Source organism: Hylobates moloch, unplaced genomic scaffold (genome assembly GCF_009828535.3).
Source record: "Hylobates moloch isolate HMO894 unplaced genomic scaffold, HMol_V3 SCAFFOLD_11, whole genome shotgun sequence".
Classification (NCBI taxonomy): domain Eukaryota; kingdom Metazoa; phylum Chordata; class Mammalia; order Primates; family Hylobatidae; genus Hylobates; species Hylobates moloch.
In genome coordinates, this window is record NW_026652286.1 from 22,781,737 (window position 1) to 22,800,064 (window position 18,328).

Genomic DNA, 18,328 nt, shown 5'->3' on the forward strand with positions numbered 1-18,328 from the left:
AAGTATGATCGATTCAAGCGGAAACTTGAATTTGTTGTCAATGACACACCACTACAAGGTTCTAATATTGTAAACACAGTTTTTTCACAGATATTTCTATTATAAGTCACTTGCATTTCATGATCTATTGAATCAAGAAGTTAATAAGAAAGAACAAAAAGAAAACAAAATGAAATAAAATTAAAAAAAGAAAAGGAGACAGGAAGAGAAGGAGAGGGAAAGGGGGAGATAAAGAGGAAGTGGGAGAGAGGAAAAGAAGGAAAGAGGAGGAAAGACAGGAAGGAAGAGAGGAAAAAAGAAGGAAAGGAAAGGAAAGGAAATGAAACGAAAAGAAGGGTAAGTTAAGAGTTAGATATGTTAATAATTCTGTATCACTTAACTCTGTACAAAGCAGCAGCAAGAATTTATGGTTTCTCACGGGGTAATTGATTTGTTTTCATTTCCATAGAAAGTCACCTTTCTTTTGATATGGATACCGAAGGTGAAATGCATGATGCATAAGAAGAACAAAAAGACATGATTGAGTGTACCTAGTTGCTAATGGCTTTTATGAATGAAAACTCACATTGAACCCTCAGTACCTTGACTTTATTCTTCTACTTCAGAATCACATTTATTACATCACTGTCTGTCCTCACACAGCTTCCCAAGTGACTCAAAATAATAGTTCAAGTACAGCATCTATGTCTTATTATGTTAATTTACTCTCTGTATTAGTCTGTTCTCACACTGCTATAAGGAAATACCTGAGACTGTGTAATTTATAAAGGAAAGAAGCTTAATTGACTCTGAGTTCTGCATGGCTGGGGAGGCCTCAGGACACTTACAATCATGGTGGAAGGCACCTCTTCACAGGGTGGCAGAAGAGACAGTGAGTGCCAGCAGGGGAAATGCCAGATGCTTATAAAACCATTGATCTCCTGAGAACTCACCCACTATCAAGCGAACAGCATGGGAGAAACTGCCTCCAAAATTCAATTACCTCCCACCAGGTCCCTCCTATGAAATGTGGAGATGATGGGATTACAAATCAAGGTGAGATTTGGGTAGAAACAAAAAGCCAAACCATATCATTCTGTTCCAGCCCTTCCCAAATCTCATGTCCTCACATTTCAAAACAGTCCTTCCAACAGTCCCCCAAAGTCTTAACTCATTCCAGCTTTAACCCAAAAGTCCAAGTCCAACAACTCATCTGAGAACACAATTCCCTTCTGCCTATGAGCCTGTAAAATAAAAGCAAGTTAGTTACTTCCTAGATACAATGGGGGTACAGGCATTGGGTAAATACACCCATTCCAAATGAAGAAATTGGCCAAAATAAAGGGGCCACAGGCTCCGTGCAATTCTGAAAGCCAATAGGGCAGTCATTAAACCTTAAAGTTCCAAAATTATCTCCTTTGACTCCATGTCTCACATCCAGGTCATGCTGATATAAGAGGTAGGCTCGCATAGCCTTGTGCAGCTGCACCCTGTGGATTTGCAAGGTACAGCCCCCCTCTTGGCTGCTTTCATGGGCTAGCATTGAGTGCCCATGCCTTTTCCAGGTGCACAGTGCAAGTTGTCGGTGGATCTACCATTCTGGAGTCTGCAGGACGGTGGCTCTCTTTTCTCACAGCTCCACTAGACAGTGATGCGGTGGTGACTCTGTGTGGAGCTCCAAACCCACATTTCCCTTCTGCACTTCCCTAGAAGAGATTATCCATGTGGCTTCCACCCCTGCAGGAAATTTCTGCCTGGACATCCATGCATTTCCATACATCCTCTGAAATGTAGGCAGAGGTTCCCAAACCTGAATTCTTGACTTCTGTGTCCCTAAAGGCTCAATACCACATGGAAGGCACCAAGGCTTGGAGCTTGCACCCTCTGAATTAATGGTCTGAGCTGAATTGATGGCCCCTTTTAGCCACAGCTGGAGCTGAAGCAGGTGGGATGCAGGGCACCACGTCCAGAGGCTGCACAGAGCAGAGAGGCCCTGGACCCAGCCCATGACACCATTTTTCCCTCTTAGATCTCTGGGCATGTGATGGGAAGGGCTGCCATGAAGGTTTCCACGTCCCTTGGAGACATTTTCCCCATTGTCTTGGTGATTAACATTGGGCTCCTCATTACTTATGCAAATTTCTGTCTTTGGCTTGAATTTCTCTCCAGAAAATGTTTTCTTTCTTTTTTTATTTTTTTTTATTGCTTTGTCAGTATGCAAATTTTCCAAACTTTCATGCTCCACTTCCTCTTGAACACTTTGCTGCTTAGGAATTTCTTCCACCAGATACCCTAAATTATCTCTCACAAGTTCAAAGTTCCACAGAACTCTAGGGCAGGGGCAAAATGCTGACGGTCTCTTTGCTACAGCATAGCAAGAGTCACCTTTACTCCAGTTCCCAACAAGTTCTTCATCTCCATCTGAGACCACTTCAGCCTAGAGTTCATTGTCCATATCATTATCAGCATTTTGGTCAAACCCGTTGTCAAGTCTCTAGGAAGTTCCAAACTACCCCACATCTTCTTGTTTTTTTCTGAGCTCTCCAAAGTGTTCCAACCTTTGCCTGTTAGCCAGTTCTGAAGTCGCTTCCACATTTTCAGGTATCATTACAGCAGCATCCCATTCCCTGTGGTGTCAATTTACTGTATTAGTCTGATCTCACACTGCTATAAAGAAATACCTGAGACTGCGCAATTTACAAAGGAGTTTAACTGACTCACAATTCCACATGGCTGGGGAGGCCCTCTAAGATAATCCTGCTTTACATGGTTATCATTATTTCATGCTGCTGATTTTAGTAAATGATAATTTATTACATCTCTCACAATTTCAAATGCACAGTTGATTGGCATTTTCTCCCTGCTTTTCCAATCTGCTGTCCAGGACTCGTTTACAACCAGGTTTCTCAGGAAAACAGACTTTCTTCTTTTTTTTTTTTTTTTTTTTTCCTTCAAACTAATGTTGATGAATATCAATGGAGAGTGGGAGATTACTACCATATATGGTGCACATGATTTGCCAAACTGCTTATCAATTCTTCCACGTAATTGATGCTCTATCTTTCAAGTGTCAGAATGGTTGCCTTTTAACTATTTGAGGTGTTCATTTTTAAAACACAATTAAAGTGCGTATTCTGAACGTACAGAATATCATTCAAAATTTTCCACATAACTTGGAATTATTATCAAAACATCAATTATTCAATGATTCATTCAGGAACTACAATAAAACCTTCTGCATTTGATGGTCTTGAATGACTAGACTTTTTGAGCTTTGCTATCATTATATATATATAAAATGTTTTAGGGGTTTTCCTCACAGTTACTCATCACTTTATTTCTAGCACTCTTGTAATTTTCAGTCAAAAGCAAAATCCTGGCTGGGTGCGGTGGCTCATGCCTGTAATCCCAGCACTTTGGGAGGCCGAGGCGGGTGGATCACGAGGTCAGGAGATCGAGACCATCCTGGCTAACACAGTGAAACCCCGTCTCTACTAAAAATACAAAAAATTAGTCGGGTGTGGTGGCGGGCTAATAGTCCTATAGTCTCAGCTGCTCGGGAGGCTGATGCAGAAATATGGCATGAACCCAGGAGGCGGAGCTTGCAGTGAGCCTAGATCGTGCCACTGCACTCCAGCCTGGGCAACAGAGTGAGACTCAGTCTCAAAAAAAAACAAACAAACAACAAAAAAGCAACTTCCTGTCTGAGGAGTTCAGGAAAGATTATGCAAAGAATAAATAAATTCTGAGTGGGTACATCTCTTTTTATAATATATATTAATTCAAAACCCAGCTAACACTTAGATTGTTTTATTTAACTTGTTAGCAACATTTTGAAAAGCTAAAATTATCAAAAGGATAATCTTCAAACAATCAGTGATTTTAAATACAGTTCCAGATGTTGGTGACTATGAGTCATAAAGTTTTCATAAGAAGATTTCACAGCAAAATTACAGTTGCTAATAATGATAACATTGTCTATATAAAAAGACAAGGAAGATGAAAAAGCAGGCAGCCATGATAGGATATTTTAGCTCAGCTTTTTTATCCCATTCTGGAGATTATCTTTCAGTCTGAGATTTTTGCTTCCTATAATTTCATGTTCAAACAGCATTTCTTTGATAAAATAGGAGTGATGATTTTGGTAGATGGTGTTTATAGTAGCTTCCCTTGTGAATGTTATCCTCTGGCAAATTAAAACAATGGCAATCTTCTGGGTGTCAATGGGATTTAAATATTTTATTCTATGAATACCGACAGTTAAGGGTCACTGATCTAACAGGCAATCTCCATTTTAGCTCCTAACCAAGAAAATATATTAGTATTTTGTTTCTGGTAGTGATGGTGAATCAAATAATTAAATGTGCCACCATATTGTTTTGAAATTGTATAGTGACAGACAAAAACACATGCCTGCCCCATTACTGAGAATGTTAAGCTCTAAATTTATTCCATAAATACATAATGACATACAGCAAATAAATTGCAATGAACCTATTACAATACATTTCAATAGTAGGCATAAGAATACATTTCAGTATTAGGCAACACTAATACATGAAGTATCTAACAATTCAGGGATAATATATTCTCAAAGGCATTGAGATGAAGAAAAAATATGAATTATTCTTGAACTGACAGACTAAACAATAAAGGTAAGCCCATTTTTACTTCTGTGCACCACAGATATTTCTCACAGGAGCTTCCTCTCTTTCATATACATGAGTGTCATGTGAACCCTGAATACATATAAATCATATCAGAATATAACTTCAATCTAGATATTTCTTATTCAAAACATCATTCCACCTGGTTACCCTCTTGTAAGTAATACTCACAACCTGCACAAACCACATTTATACTATTTCCAAAACCTAGGAAATATACGCAATGTACAAGTCTATTTGTATTCAAACAGAAAAATACAAAGAAATGAAACACTACACTAGATCAGATCTACGAACCATTTAGGCTAATTTTTCATCTTATGGAACATCATCTTTTAGTTTATCTGTATTAAACATTTCTATTCTTGCCATATATAATATTATAGGAAAGATATTATGAAATGGATTGTTATATTCCTTGTTATTTTGTATTTGTGTTAATGTTTTTTTTTGTATTTGTGTTAATGATTTTTTCTTGTTTTTCAAGGAGAGTTTTCACCTTCTTTAACAAATCTTAGTTTGGGCTGGACACAGGACCACTGACCTACTGACATTTTCCAGACTCTCTTCAACTGAACTCAGCATGTGACCTAGTTTTAGCAAATAGGGTACAATGAGATAGAAGAGACCATTTCCTGGGCGGACTCCTGAAAAGCAATGCTTGTGCTTCACCAGGTTATCTTCCCTTTCCTTCCTGCTGGAATAGGATAGTGGCAGAAAAAGATATCTTGGAACCAATGGTCGTTCCATAATTTAAAGACAATAGAGCTGTTTTAGAAGCTCTTCGCCTTACTTCTAGACAACTCTGAGACAAAGGGTAAACTTGTTTTAACTTGTGTAAGCAACTTTTCTCATTGCATCTAAACTTCCTGCCTTCCCTCTGCTTCATAGGTATAAGACATTCGTCATGATATGAAGCCACTCATGACTGTCCCTTATCATTCATAGGCTATTTCTTGAATATATTTCTTACACATTTAATATATCTTTGTGTGTGCTTCTTGGAGGATGCAACTAAAACAGTGACTCTTGCCTCCTCTCCTTGAGGCATAAACATTTATCATGACAGTATCATTACTATTTCGTTGCTATTACTAAGGCTTCTATGAGATACATTTTCACATTACAGAGTCATAAGAATAGATTTGGAGATGAGAAATATAGAAAATTGGTTATTTTAGTTAAATCTATATTAAGCAGAATGACATATTTCCCCCTGAGAAATATATGAGACAATTTTACTACACAGCAAATAGAAACAATGAAGTATTTATTTTGTATGGTTTATCATCAACCCCGGAATCTTCACTCTGACAGTCACTTGCCACTGCAAAACTTTGTAGACATCACATAGAAGGTGCAAGAGAGGAAAAATAAAAAAGGAAAATTTTATGGACTTCCAGTAATTTGCTAATAAGGAAATTCTGATAGTCCAGATAAGGAAGAAATCCAGAAAAAAAAAATCTACAAAAGTGACCACTACCTGCCTTTGTTAATTTTTTTTTTCCTTTTGGCTATTGCAATGGTAAAACACAAAGATACCCAAAGGTTTAAAATATATTTTATTTTTCTATCTAAAAATTTGCATTTGTATAAGGAGGAAAAAGAGTTACCAGATGTCTGAATTGAACAAAAATCTGGCAATAATATTGTTTTTATCTGGTTAAAGCTAGAAGCAGCAAAAATTTACTCACCTCTTCTGCATGAATGCCACAGAGCTTGTTTCCTGACAAGAGTTTGTTTTTCAAGCTTTTATTCTGAGGAAGAAAACATAGTTTTATTGCAAAGAAGAGACAAAATTTTAAGAACTTCTTCAACTATGTCAGCATTACTGCTTTATGTTCTGTTCAAAAATTAGACCTTCATAATGTAAAATGTAATGGATTGTTGTAAAACTGAATTAAATCTGTAATGTAAAAGATCGTTTTATATTCAATTAAAATTTGGCATATTAGCATTAACACATTCATTTAAAATGGTAATTCCTAGTTTTATTCTATTGTAGGCAGAAAAGATAATTGATATAATTTCGTTTTTGAAAAAAAAAATTTTTTTCTGGCATCCTAAAATACAGTCTATACTGGACAACATTCCATGTGTATGCTATAGCTGTTGGGCAAAATGTTCTGTCAATGTCCATGAGGTCCATTTGGTCTAGAGTGCAGTTTAACTCTGATGTTTCTTTTTATTTATTTATTTATTTTTCTGAGATGGAGTCTCACTCCGTTGTCCAGATTGGAGTGCAGTGGTACGATCTCAGCTCCCTGCAACCTCCGCCTCCCAGGTTGAAGCTATTCTCCTGCCTCAGCCTCCCAGGTAGCTGGGATTACAGATGTTCACCACCATGCCTGGCTAATTTTTTTGTATTTTAGGTAGAGATGACCAGGCTGGTCGTGAACTCTGACATCAGGTGATCCGCCTGCCTTGGCCTCCCAAAGTGCTGGGATTACAGGTATCAGCCACCACACCTAGCCTTACTCTGATGTTTCTTTGTTGATGTTTTGTTTGGATAATATGTCTAGTTCTGAAAGTGGGTTATTAAAGTACCCTACTATTCTTACATCACAATAAATATCTCCATTTAGATGCATATGTAATTGCAATTGTTGTATCCTCCTACTGTAATGACCCTGTTATCATTATATAATGGACTTATTTGTCATTTTTTAAATCATTTTTTACTGAAAGCCTATTTTATCTGATGTAAGCATAGCTACTTCTGATCTGTTTTGGTTTCCATTTGAATGGAATATCTTTTTCCATCCCTTCACTTTCAGCCTATGCATGTCTTTATAGGTGAAATAAGTTTCTTATAAGCAGCATATATTTGAGTCTTTTTAAGTCCATTTAACCACTGTAATTTAGTTTATTTATAGTCAAGGTTATTATTGATAGGTAAGGATTTACTACTTCTGCACAGAAGAAGAAAATAATACAGTGAAAAGACAACCTGAAGGATGGGAGAAAATATTTGCAAACTACTCAGCTGACAAAGGTTACTATCTAGAACAAACCAAGAACACAAATCAAAAGCAAAAAGCAAATAATATGTTTTATCAAAAATTGGCAAAATAGGCCGGGTGTGGTGGCTCACGCCTGTAATCCCAGCACTTCAGGAGGCTGAAGCGGGCAGATCAAGAGATCAGGAGATCCAGACCACCCTGGCTAACACGGTAAAACCCCGTTTCTACTAAAAATACAAAAAAATTAGCCAACCGTGGTGGCAGGTGCCTGTAGTCCCAGCTACTCGAGAGACTGAGGCAGAAGAATGGCGTGAACCTGGGAGGCGGAGCTTGCATTGAGCCCAGATCGCGCCACTGCACACCAGCCTGGGCAAGAGAGCGAGACTCCACCTCAAAAAAAAAAAAAAAATATACACTAAAAATGTTAAACATTATTAATCATCAGGAAAATGCAATGAAATATTACCGCACTCGGGTTAGGATGGTTATTATCAAAAAGACAAAAAATAACAAGTACTAATGAGGATGTGGAGAAAGGGGAACTCTTATGTACAGTTGCTGGGTACAGCCATTATCAGTATGGAAGTGTCTCAAAAAATTAAAAACGGATTACTATGTAACCCAGCAATCCCATTACTGGATATATATCAAAAATAAATGAAATCAGTATGTTGAACCTTGATTCTCAGAAGCCATTTCTTCTTCCAGGCCTGAGAGGTATACTCTTTCTGCGGGGTGTGAGCAAGTACACACAGATCTGTTACTCTTTAAATATCTCATAATTGACCTAGTTCGAAGGCAAATGTTTGTTCCTCTGGCACTTCTTAACCATCTGAATCTAACCCCTCATGGCTATTTCATTATATCTGGCTTGTTGCACTTGGGCTTTTCTTTTACCCCAATAACTGAAGAACATAGACTGTCTTCAGATGGGCAGGCTAAAGGAGAGCAAATAACTAAAACACACCGGATTCAGACATCATACTGACGCTAGAGGAGTAGACAATGTCCTAGTACAAGTATATATTATACATGATGATTCTAAGGAGGGCCAATTGGATAAGCACCAGGAGCAAAATGAACACTTAATGCAGAGCAAATGAACAAACACATCAAGTTTAAGAGTTCCCCACTTAGAATTCCAAGCTAATTTTAAACAGGGCTTTCTATTTTGTTTTCCTGTCATGGAGTGAGGGGGTACAGTTGTCCCAGTCTGAAAGAATACTTGGTTTTTTCCTCTTTAGCTAAAATTTGGAAATTTGAAAAGCTCACTTAGAATTTCAATACCATGTCTAAAACACCAAAAGCAATGGCAACAAAAGCCAAAATTGACAAATGGGATCTCATTAAACTAAAGAGCTTCTGCACAGCAAAAGAAACTACCATCAGAGTGAACAGGCAACCTACAGAATGGGAGAAAATTTTTGCAACCTACTCATCTGACAAAGGGCTAATATCCAGAATCTACAATGAACTCAAACAAATTTACAAGAAAAAAACAAACAACCCCATCAAAAAGTGGGCAGAGGACATGAACAGACACTTCTCAAAAGAAGACATTTATGCAGCCAGAAAACACATGAAGAAATGCTCATCATCACTGGCCATCAGAAAAATGCAAATCAAAACCACAGTGAGATACCATCTCAAACCAGTTAGAATGGCCATCATTAAAAAATCAGGAAACAACAGGTGCTGGAGAGGATGTGGAGAAATAGGAACACTTTTACACTGTTGGTGGGACTGTAAACTAGTTCAACCATTGTGGAAGTCAGTGTGGCGATTCCTCAGGGATCTAGAACTAGAAATACCATTTGACCCAGCCATCCCATTACTGGGTATATACCCAAAGGACTATAAATCATGCTGCTATAAAGACACATGCACACGTATGTTTATTGCGGCACTATTCACAATAGCAAAGACTTGGAACCAACCCAAATGTCCAACAACGATAGACTGGATTAAGAAAATGTGGCACATATACACCATGGAATACTATGCAGCCATAAAAAATGATGAGTTCATGTCCTTTGTAGGGACATGGATGAAACTGGAAAACATCATTCTCAGTAAACTATCGCAAGGACAAAAAACCAAACACCGCATGTTCTCACTCATAGGTGGGAATTGGAACCAACCCAAATGTCCAACAACGATAGACTGGATTAAGAAAATGTGGCACATATACACCATGGAATACTATGCAGCCATAAAAAATGATGAGTTCGTGTCCTTTGTAGGGACATGGATGAAACTGGAAAACATCATTCTCAGTAAAGTATCGCAAGGACAAAAAACCAAACACCGCTTGTTCTCACTCATAGGTGGGAATTGAACAATGAGAACTCATGGACACAGGAAGGGGAACATCACATTCCGGGTACTGTTGTGGGGTGGGGGGTGGGGGGGGGCGGGGACAGCATTAGGAGATATACCTAATGCTAAATGACGAGCTAATGGGTGCAGGAAATCAACATGGCACATGGATACATATGTAACAAACCTGCACATTGTGCACATGTACCCTAAAACCTAAAGTATAATAAAAAATAAAAAATAAATAAAAAAAAAGAATTTCAATACCATGAAATGTTTTACACAAATGGGAGGAAGTTATTCTGATTTATTCTAGTAATGTCTTTTTGCAAATATTTGCATTGATCATACGAGGTATAATATTAGGGTTCTTTTTTTAAAGATAATCTGATATACATTAATTCCATATTTAAAGAGATGTGTATCCCCAGTAAAGCTATGTATACTGATATGTTCTGGCTCTGCAGTGTTGCTCAGATTGTAGCATAATAAAACTCTTCAAAATGGAGACAAAATAGGGGATGTATATCTCATAGGAGTATTTATGTCCTAACAAAAACCATTCACACCTGAAAAACATTATTAGAAATAAGAAATAACTATAAATTAATAAACAGCATATTTAAAAATTGGTGTCTGTAGTATATACTATTTAAAATTTGCATCTCCCCTTAAACCTATTTTTTCTTTTTTCTATTCATTTATGTATCTATGTTTGTATTCATTTGTTTTTTGTATTATTATTTGTTCACTTATTAATGCTGCTAACACTCAGGGGAAATTTTGAATGTTCATTTGAATGATATAAATTATAGCAAATACTAACTTTGATCCTTCAAAAAATGATATTATTTTATATTTTTTTTCTGAGGAGGAAACATACATGTTAACTAATATATATAACACAAGACTAATTTTTAGCATACTATTTATTTCATTGATCTGTTATCTCTGCTTATCACACTGATTTCTCAGAATAAAATATTCCTTAATTACTAGGAGTAGGCTTTTCAATGATCAGGATGTGTCTGTCAAGTTTATAGAGTAGAAAGCAGTGCTAAACATTCCACACCATTAGTGAAACTAGAGTTTTTATAAAGATGTTCCACAGAACCATTTAACTTTCTCTAATAATATTTACTCTCCACTCTTCCCCAAAAAAGATTGATGCTATGATAATGAGTTGAACAAAGTTAAAAAGATTTATTTTCTCCAGAATTCTCAGAGTCTTTATTAGAATATTGTGCTTCATGGACACAAAGAGGGGAACAACAGACACTGGAGTCTACCTGAGGGTTGAGGGTAGGAGGGAGGGAGGGGATCAGAAAAAATAACTATTGGGTACAAGGCTTAGTACCTGGGTGCCAAAATAATCTGTACAACAAACCTCTATGACGTGAGTTTACCAGTTTACTTTTATAAAACACCTGCACATGTACCCCTGAACATGTGCTCCTGAATCTATTATTATTAGATGTTTTAATAAAAATCAAATTGTGTTTAATATAAATGGTTTTCCTAAATTTGATGGATAATAAAACTCTTTGGACGAAAGAATTTATGTCATTACTAGAATTTGAGAAATAAAGGTGCAAGTATTAACCTATGTTTGATTTTACTAAGGGTGACCAAAATATTACACTACTATATTTTACTGAAGTTCTATTTATCATGTTTACTTGTAAAATGGTAAGAAAGATTTGATTCAGGACTTTTGAAACAAATGTCAAGGCTATTGAAATAAGGGAGAGAGATAGGACTCAACTCTAAATACAGCAAAAATATAGCAAAGACAGCTGGAGATTTAAAGCCAATGAGCAGAATTATGGAGGTCAATGGATAGAAAAAATAGGAGCAATCATGGATAGGAGGATTCTTGCTAAACCTGCCTAATAGAATCCTTTCTGAAAGCCACTTGATCAGGTTTATGTGTCAAGGGTTAAGGGAGCCTCCCTAAACTGACTTAGCAGGATCCCTGCTACAACTGGACGAGGCAAGTCTAAGACGAGACCTGAGGAAAAGGCCCATTTGAAAAGCGAACTCAGAAGAGTCTGTCTAAAGTTTGGTCAGTAAGTGTTTGGGAATAGTGCTTTCTGTGCCTTAAGAAATGTTTTCCTACTTCAAAGTCATGAAGAATTTTTTCTCAAATAGTTTTCTTAAAGTTTTATAGTTTTGGGGTAGAGTCTTTTGTATAATCCTCTTCAAGTTACCTTTCTTTTTTTTTTTTTTTTTTTTTAATGAAGTGAGGTAAGGGTCAAGGTTCACTTTTAGTTTTTATCGCAAACATCCAGTTACTTGTGCACCAATTGTTGAAGAAGTGCTCCTTCATACATTGAAATATCTAAGAGCCTTTATCAAAAATCAATTGAGAAAATAACTCTTTTGGCCAATATGAAGCATCTGGCTTCAGACAAGCCCTCTTGCCATAAACAACTAGATAACTAGACAGAATATAACAAAACAAATGTTTAAGACAGTAGACAACCACTACTGCCAGACTGTCGTACTAAAGAGAGGAGAAATAGGCAAGAAATCCCTGCAGTTGCTCTTTTTTGTTTGTTTGTTTTGTTTTGTTTTTATCTGGAGGCAATTTATGAAGTACCGTACAGAAGAAAAACCCAAGCAGAACGCAGAAGTTTTGATTAGTTTGGAAAAAAGAGTTTAACATTAGAGAAAGGCGATCAGGTATAATTTATGTTACAAAACAGCAGAGGTTTCGAAGCTGTTAAAAGGAAAATCTTAGACAAATTAAATTGAACAGTTTGAGCAAAGAATGATTTGCAAATCAGGCAGCCCCTTAACCAGACTAAGTTCAGAGACACTCCATTGCAGCTATGTGATCAAAGATTTATGGGCAGAAAAAGCAAAATGACATACAGAAAATGAAAATGAGGTACAAAAACAGCTGCACTGGTTACAGCTCGGTGTTTGCTGTGTTTGAACATGGTTTTAACAGTCGACTTCTCTTGACTGGCAAAAACTCAGTGGCTGGCACAAGTGTAGGATACAGTCTGCTTAACATATCAGTTAGGTTACACTTCACTATGTATAGAGAAACCTTTAGGCCAAACTTAAAATGTGTAAGGTGGCAACTTTGGGCTAAACTTAATCTAAGAATGCAATGCAGAAAAAGAGTACAGAGGATTTTCAGGGGTGTTCCCCCTTATGTCTTCAGATGAATGGAAATCTGCATATACATAAACAAACGTGCTGCAAGGCCACCTAAAGAACCACCAGAAAAGAACTGCAAGGTGAAAAATTACTAGAGCTCACCTAGACATTCAATTTCCAACAAGCCAGAATGGAAAGACTTAACCGCTAAGATATTTAATAAAAACCCTAGAAAGGCCTGTCTTACAAGAAAGGTCAAAACAGTCCTGTAAAGGCTCATTTAGACCAACCTTATAAAGCTTAAAAACAAAACTCAAAATAACCAAGCTAAACAATTATTATCTACTAGAATGTAATACTCTTAGAAGATAACAAAATCCAGGTGCCCAATAATGTAATACCTACAATTCAGCATTCATTTGAAATCATTAAACACAAGAATCAGGAAAATGAGAGCCTTAAGACAAAGGAGGAGGAAATCAGTCAATAGAAATAGCTATCATTGGCAAAGATGGTGAAGTTCATTTAGAAATAACACTAAATATATATATAACAAAAGAGACTTTCATTTTCAGCATTGACATATAAAGAACTTGAAAGTCATTAGATTTCCAATTTCTACATCTTCATTGAATTTTCTTTGTTCTATCTATTAGCTTGAAAGGAATATTAAAATATCCAAAAGTCATTGTGGATTTGTCTATTCCTTTAAGTCTGTCAGTTATTGCTTCATGAAATTTGAAGCTTTTTTAGTTGCTTACAAATTTAAGAATTGTTATTTCTTTTAGAATAACGGATTGCCCCCTTTTAACATTATAATATGCCTCTCTTTCTCTCTGGCAATTTATTTTGTCATGGCTAATTTATCTGATATTAGACATGCTAAAGCCTTTTCTCTTGCAGTTTGTATAGCATATATTTTCACATTTTACTTTCATCTTTCTTGAGACTTTGTATATAAAGTGCATTTTTTAATAATTGTCAAGTATAATTTGATTGTATATTTTTATATAGTCTGGCGATATCGTTCTCTCAAAGTATTTACATGTAATTTAATATAATCTATATATAGTCAGGTTTTGTTTACAATCTCACAGTTTTTCTTTTACCTTCTTGTTTTTCTACAGTCTAATTAGTATATTTAGAAGTCTATTTAGAATTGACATTGTACCACTTCAAATGTAGGAAGTGGTACAATATCAATTCAAATATCCTACATTTGAAACAAAAGATCACACTCTGCCATACATAATTACTAAATCACACGCTATAAGGTATATAATACATCTGAAGATGAGCGAACCATTATAAAATTATAAAAGATACAAAATTTGGAGTAAATGAATCAGAAAAGGTATCCCTGATGAGGTCATTACACATGATCTATAAATGCAAGTGAATAAGTTTAGAAATTTCTAAATTTTTCAAAGTATGAAAATTTGATAGTTTATTACATCACTGTATCTAGTTTAGATAAAGCGAAAGAAAATTGCCAATATGCGTATGTTATTTTCAGAGAAAAATAAGTTAGTAAAACTACCAATCTCTTAAAACAGGTAGAAAAGACAATCTTTCGTTTGTTTGTATTCTCTCAGGAAATGATGTGATAAATGTCTCTTGACTCAGAGTTTAACATCGGTCCCATCTAACAGAAAACTGTACTATTCTGCCTTCATTTTCCACCTACACTTTCCAGAATTCCAGTCCATTTCCAGCTACCTCACAAGGGTTTTTGGCATTCACCCCAAAAACGCTGGCAAATAATTTGTAGTATTCACATGAGACTAGAAATGTCTTTTAAAAAGCTTACCATTTACACAAGAAATTGTCACGTTTTATATGTATATGCGCACCACTGTGACCCATCCTTTTTAAACTCTTTTTTTTTTTTTCCTGAGACAGAGTCTTGCTCTGTCACCAAGGCTGGAGTACAGTGGCGCGATCTGGGCTCACTGCAAGCTCCGCTTCCCAAGTTCACGCCATTCTCCTGCCTCAGGATCCCGAGTAGCTGAGACTACAGGCGCTCACCACCACGCCCGGCTAATTTTTTGTATTTTCAGTAGAGACGGGATTTCACCATGTTAGGATGGTCTTGATTTCCTGACCTCGTGATCTGCCCGCCTCGGCTTCCCAAAGTGCTAGAATTATAGGCGTGAGCCACCGCGCCCGACCTTAAACTCTTTTTAAAGATGATGTTACTGCTGTTTGGCTAGATTACCTGAAAACAAATACAAGGATCTGACATACCTGATTTTTTTTTATAATTGTCACTCATAAGTAAACTGGATGTCTTAGATATGCTTGACTCTTCCAATTTATGTAAGCTCTTACGTTTCTCTTCATGGATATTTTCTCACAGATATACCAAATATAAAAGTGTATGAATAGGAACTGTACAGTTTTGAAAATACATTCCAGTTTTTTTTTTTTTTTTCTGAATAGCAGAATCTCCTAGATCCATTCAACTATATGTTACCAGGCATCTGTTAAAACTGAACATATATATACAAATGCATATCATAGAGTGTTATACAAATTTCAATTGCCAATGTATTTTTTTCTGAATTGCAAATTTCGCTATGTCATTCTCTTCCAAAAAGAGGAGGAATCCATGTTAAAGGCAAGGCAAAAGGAAGGGGACAAAGACGAAAATCTGCTTGAGAATCTATAAGAAAAACAATTGAGCAAGCAAAAAATAAACAACCCCATTAAAAAAAGGACAAAAAACATAAACAATTTTCCAAAGAAGTCATACAAGCAACCAACAATCATACTGTGTCCGAAATTGGTGGGTTCTTGGTCTTGCCGACTTCAAGAAGGAAGCCACGGTCGCTCATGGTGAGTGTTGCAGTTCTTAAAGCTGCTGTGTCGGAAGTTTGTTCCTTCTGATGTTCTGACGTGGTCAGTTTCTTCCTTCTGATGGGTTCATGGTCTCGCGGGCGTGAAGCTGCAGACCTTCATGGTGAGTGCTACAGCTCCCAAGGCGGCGTGTCAGGAGTTGTTCGTTCCTCCTGTCCAGAGTTGTTCGTTCCTCCCGTCCAGAGTTGTTCATTCCTCCTGGTGGGTTCGTAGTCTCACTGGCTTCAGGAGTGAAGCTGCGGACCTTCGCAGTGAGTATTACAGCTCATAAAAGCAGTGCAGACCCAAAGAGTGAGCAGCAGCAAGACTTATTGCAAAGGGCAAAAGAACAAAGCCTCCACAGGAGACGGTTGCTGCTGCTTGCCCGGGCAGCCTGCTTTTATTCCCTTATCTGACCCCACCTGCATCCTGCTGATTGGCCCATTTTACAGAGAGCTGATTGGTCCATTTTTCAGAGTGCTGATTGGTCCGTTTTGACAGGGTGCTGATTGGTGTGTTTACAATCCCTGAGCTAGACACAGAGTGCTGACTGGTGTATTTACAATCCTCTAGCCAGACGTAAAAGTTCTCCAAGTCCCCACTAGATTAACTAGACACAGAGCACTGATTGGTGTGTTTACAAACCTTGAGCTAGACACAGGGTGTGATTGGTGCGTTTACACACCTTGAGCTAGACACAGAGTGCTGATTGGTGTGTTTACAAACGTTGAGCTAGACACAGAGTGCTGATTGGTGTATTTACAATCCTTTAGCTAGACATAAAATTTCTCCAAGTCTCCAGCAGATTAGCTAGATACAGAGTGCTGACTGGTGCATTTACAAACCTTGAGCTAGACACAGAGTGCTGATTGGTGCATATACAATCCTCCAGCTAGACATAAAAGTTCTCCAAGTTCCCACCCAACTCAGGAGCCCAGCAGGCTTCACCTAGTGGATCCCGTGCTGGGGCCACGGGCGGAGCTGCCCGCCAGTCCCATAGGGTGCACCCCTGCTCCTCAACCCTTGGGCCGTGGATGGGACCAGGAACCATGGAGCAGGGGGCAGCGCCTGTCAGGGAGGCTCGGGCCATGTAGTAGCCCACGGCGGGAGGTGGGGTGGGGAGGTTGGGGCATGGCGGGCTGCAGGTCCTGAGCCCTGCCCCATGGGGCACTGGCTGAGGCCTGGTGAGAATTCCAGTGCAGCATGGGTGGGCCGGCAGTGCTGGGGTACCCGAGGCCCCCTCTGCAGCTGCTGGCCCAGGTGCTAAGCCCCTCACTGTCCCGGGCCGGAAGCGCAGGCCAGCTGCTCCGAGTCTGGGGCCCACTGAGCCCCCGCCCACCCAGAACTCACGCTGGCCCGCAAGCGCAGTGCACAGCCCCGGTTCGGCAGCGCCTCTTCCTCCACACCTCCCCGCAAGCAGAGGGAGCTGGGTCTCGCCTTGGCCAGCCCAGAGAGGGGCCCCTGCAGTGCAGTGGCGGACTGAAGGGCTCCTCGAGCATGATCAGAGTGGACGCCTAGGCCGAGGAGGCACCGAGAGCGAGCGAGGGCTGCTAGCACATTGTCATCTCTCAATACGGAGAAAATGTTCAACATCACTAATCTTCAGAGAAATGCAAATCAAAATCACAATGAGATCTCATTTCACACCAGTGAGAATTGCTGTAAATAGTCAAAAAACAACAGATGCTGATGAGGGTGTAGAGAAAAGGGGACATTTATACAGTATTGGTGGGAATGTAAATTGGTGAAGCCACTGTGGAAAGCAGTTTGAAGATTTCTCAAAGAACTTAAAAGAGAACTACCATTCGACTCAGTGATCCCATTACTGGCCAAAGATCCAAAAAAAAAAAAAAAACAAATCTTTCTGCCAAAAGACACATGCACTCACATGTTCATTGCAGCACATTAGCAAAGACATGGCATCATCTTAGGTGCCCAACAATGGTGGATTGAATAAAGAAAAAATGTGGTACATATACACCATGGAATACTATGCAACCGTAAAAAGAAGGAAATCTTGTCCTTTGCAGCAAAATAGATGCAACTGGATATTGTTATCCTAAATAAATTAACACAGGAACAGAAAATCAAATACCACATGTTCTTACTTATAAATGGGAGCTAAATATTGGGTACTCATGGATATACAGATGGCAACAATGGGAAATGAGGACTACAAGAGTGGGGAGTGAGGGAGGCAGGCAAGGGTTTAAAAACTCTTAGGTACTATGCTCAGTACCTGGGTGATAGCACTCATGCTCCAAACCTCAGAATCATGCAGTATATGCAGGAAACAAACCTACACATGCACCCCCTGAATCTCAAATAAAAGATGAAAAAACGGATAAATTTTTAAAAAATAGTTCTGTTTGTTTTTCTTGCAGTTTACATATATGTATATATTCATTCCTAAAGTTTTTATCCTCTTGTTCTTCCTCTAGCTTGGCTCCC

At 38.1% G+C, this 18,328-nt stretch overlaps 1 protein-coding gene across 2 annotated transcripts in view; it reads right to left on the reverse strand.

The window, feature by feature from the left end:
• LUZP2 (leucine zipper protein 2) overlaps positions 1-18,328 on the reverse strand; it is a 602,481-nt gene that overhangs the window by 153,678 nt on the left and 430,475 nt on the right. For both annotated transcript variants that reach the window (XM_032166390.2, XM_032166391.2), the window contains one exon: positions 6,341-6,403. In XM_032166390.2, the coding sequence (XP_032022281.2) occupies positions 6,341-6,403 (63 nt within the window). The remainder of the gene's footprint in view (positions 1-6,340; positions 6,404-18,328) is intronic.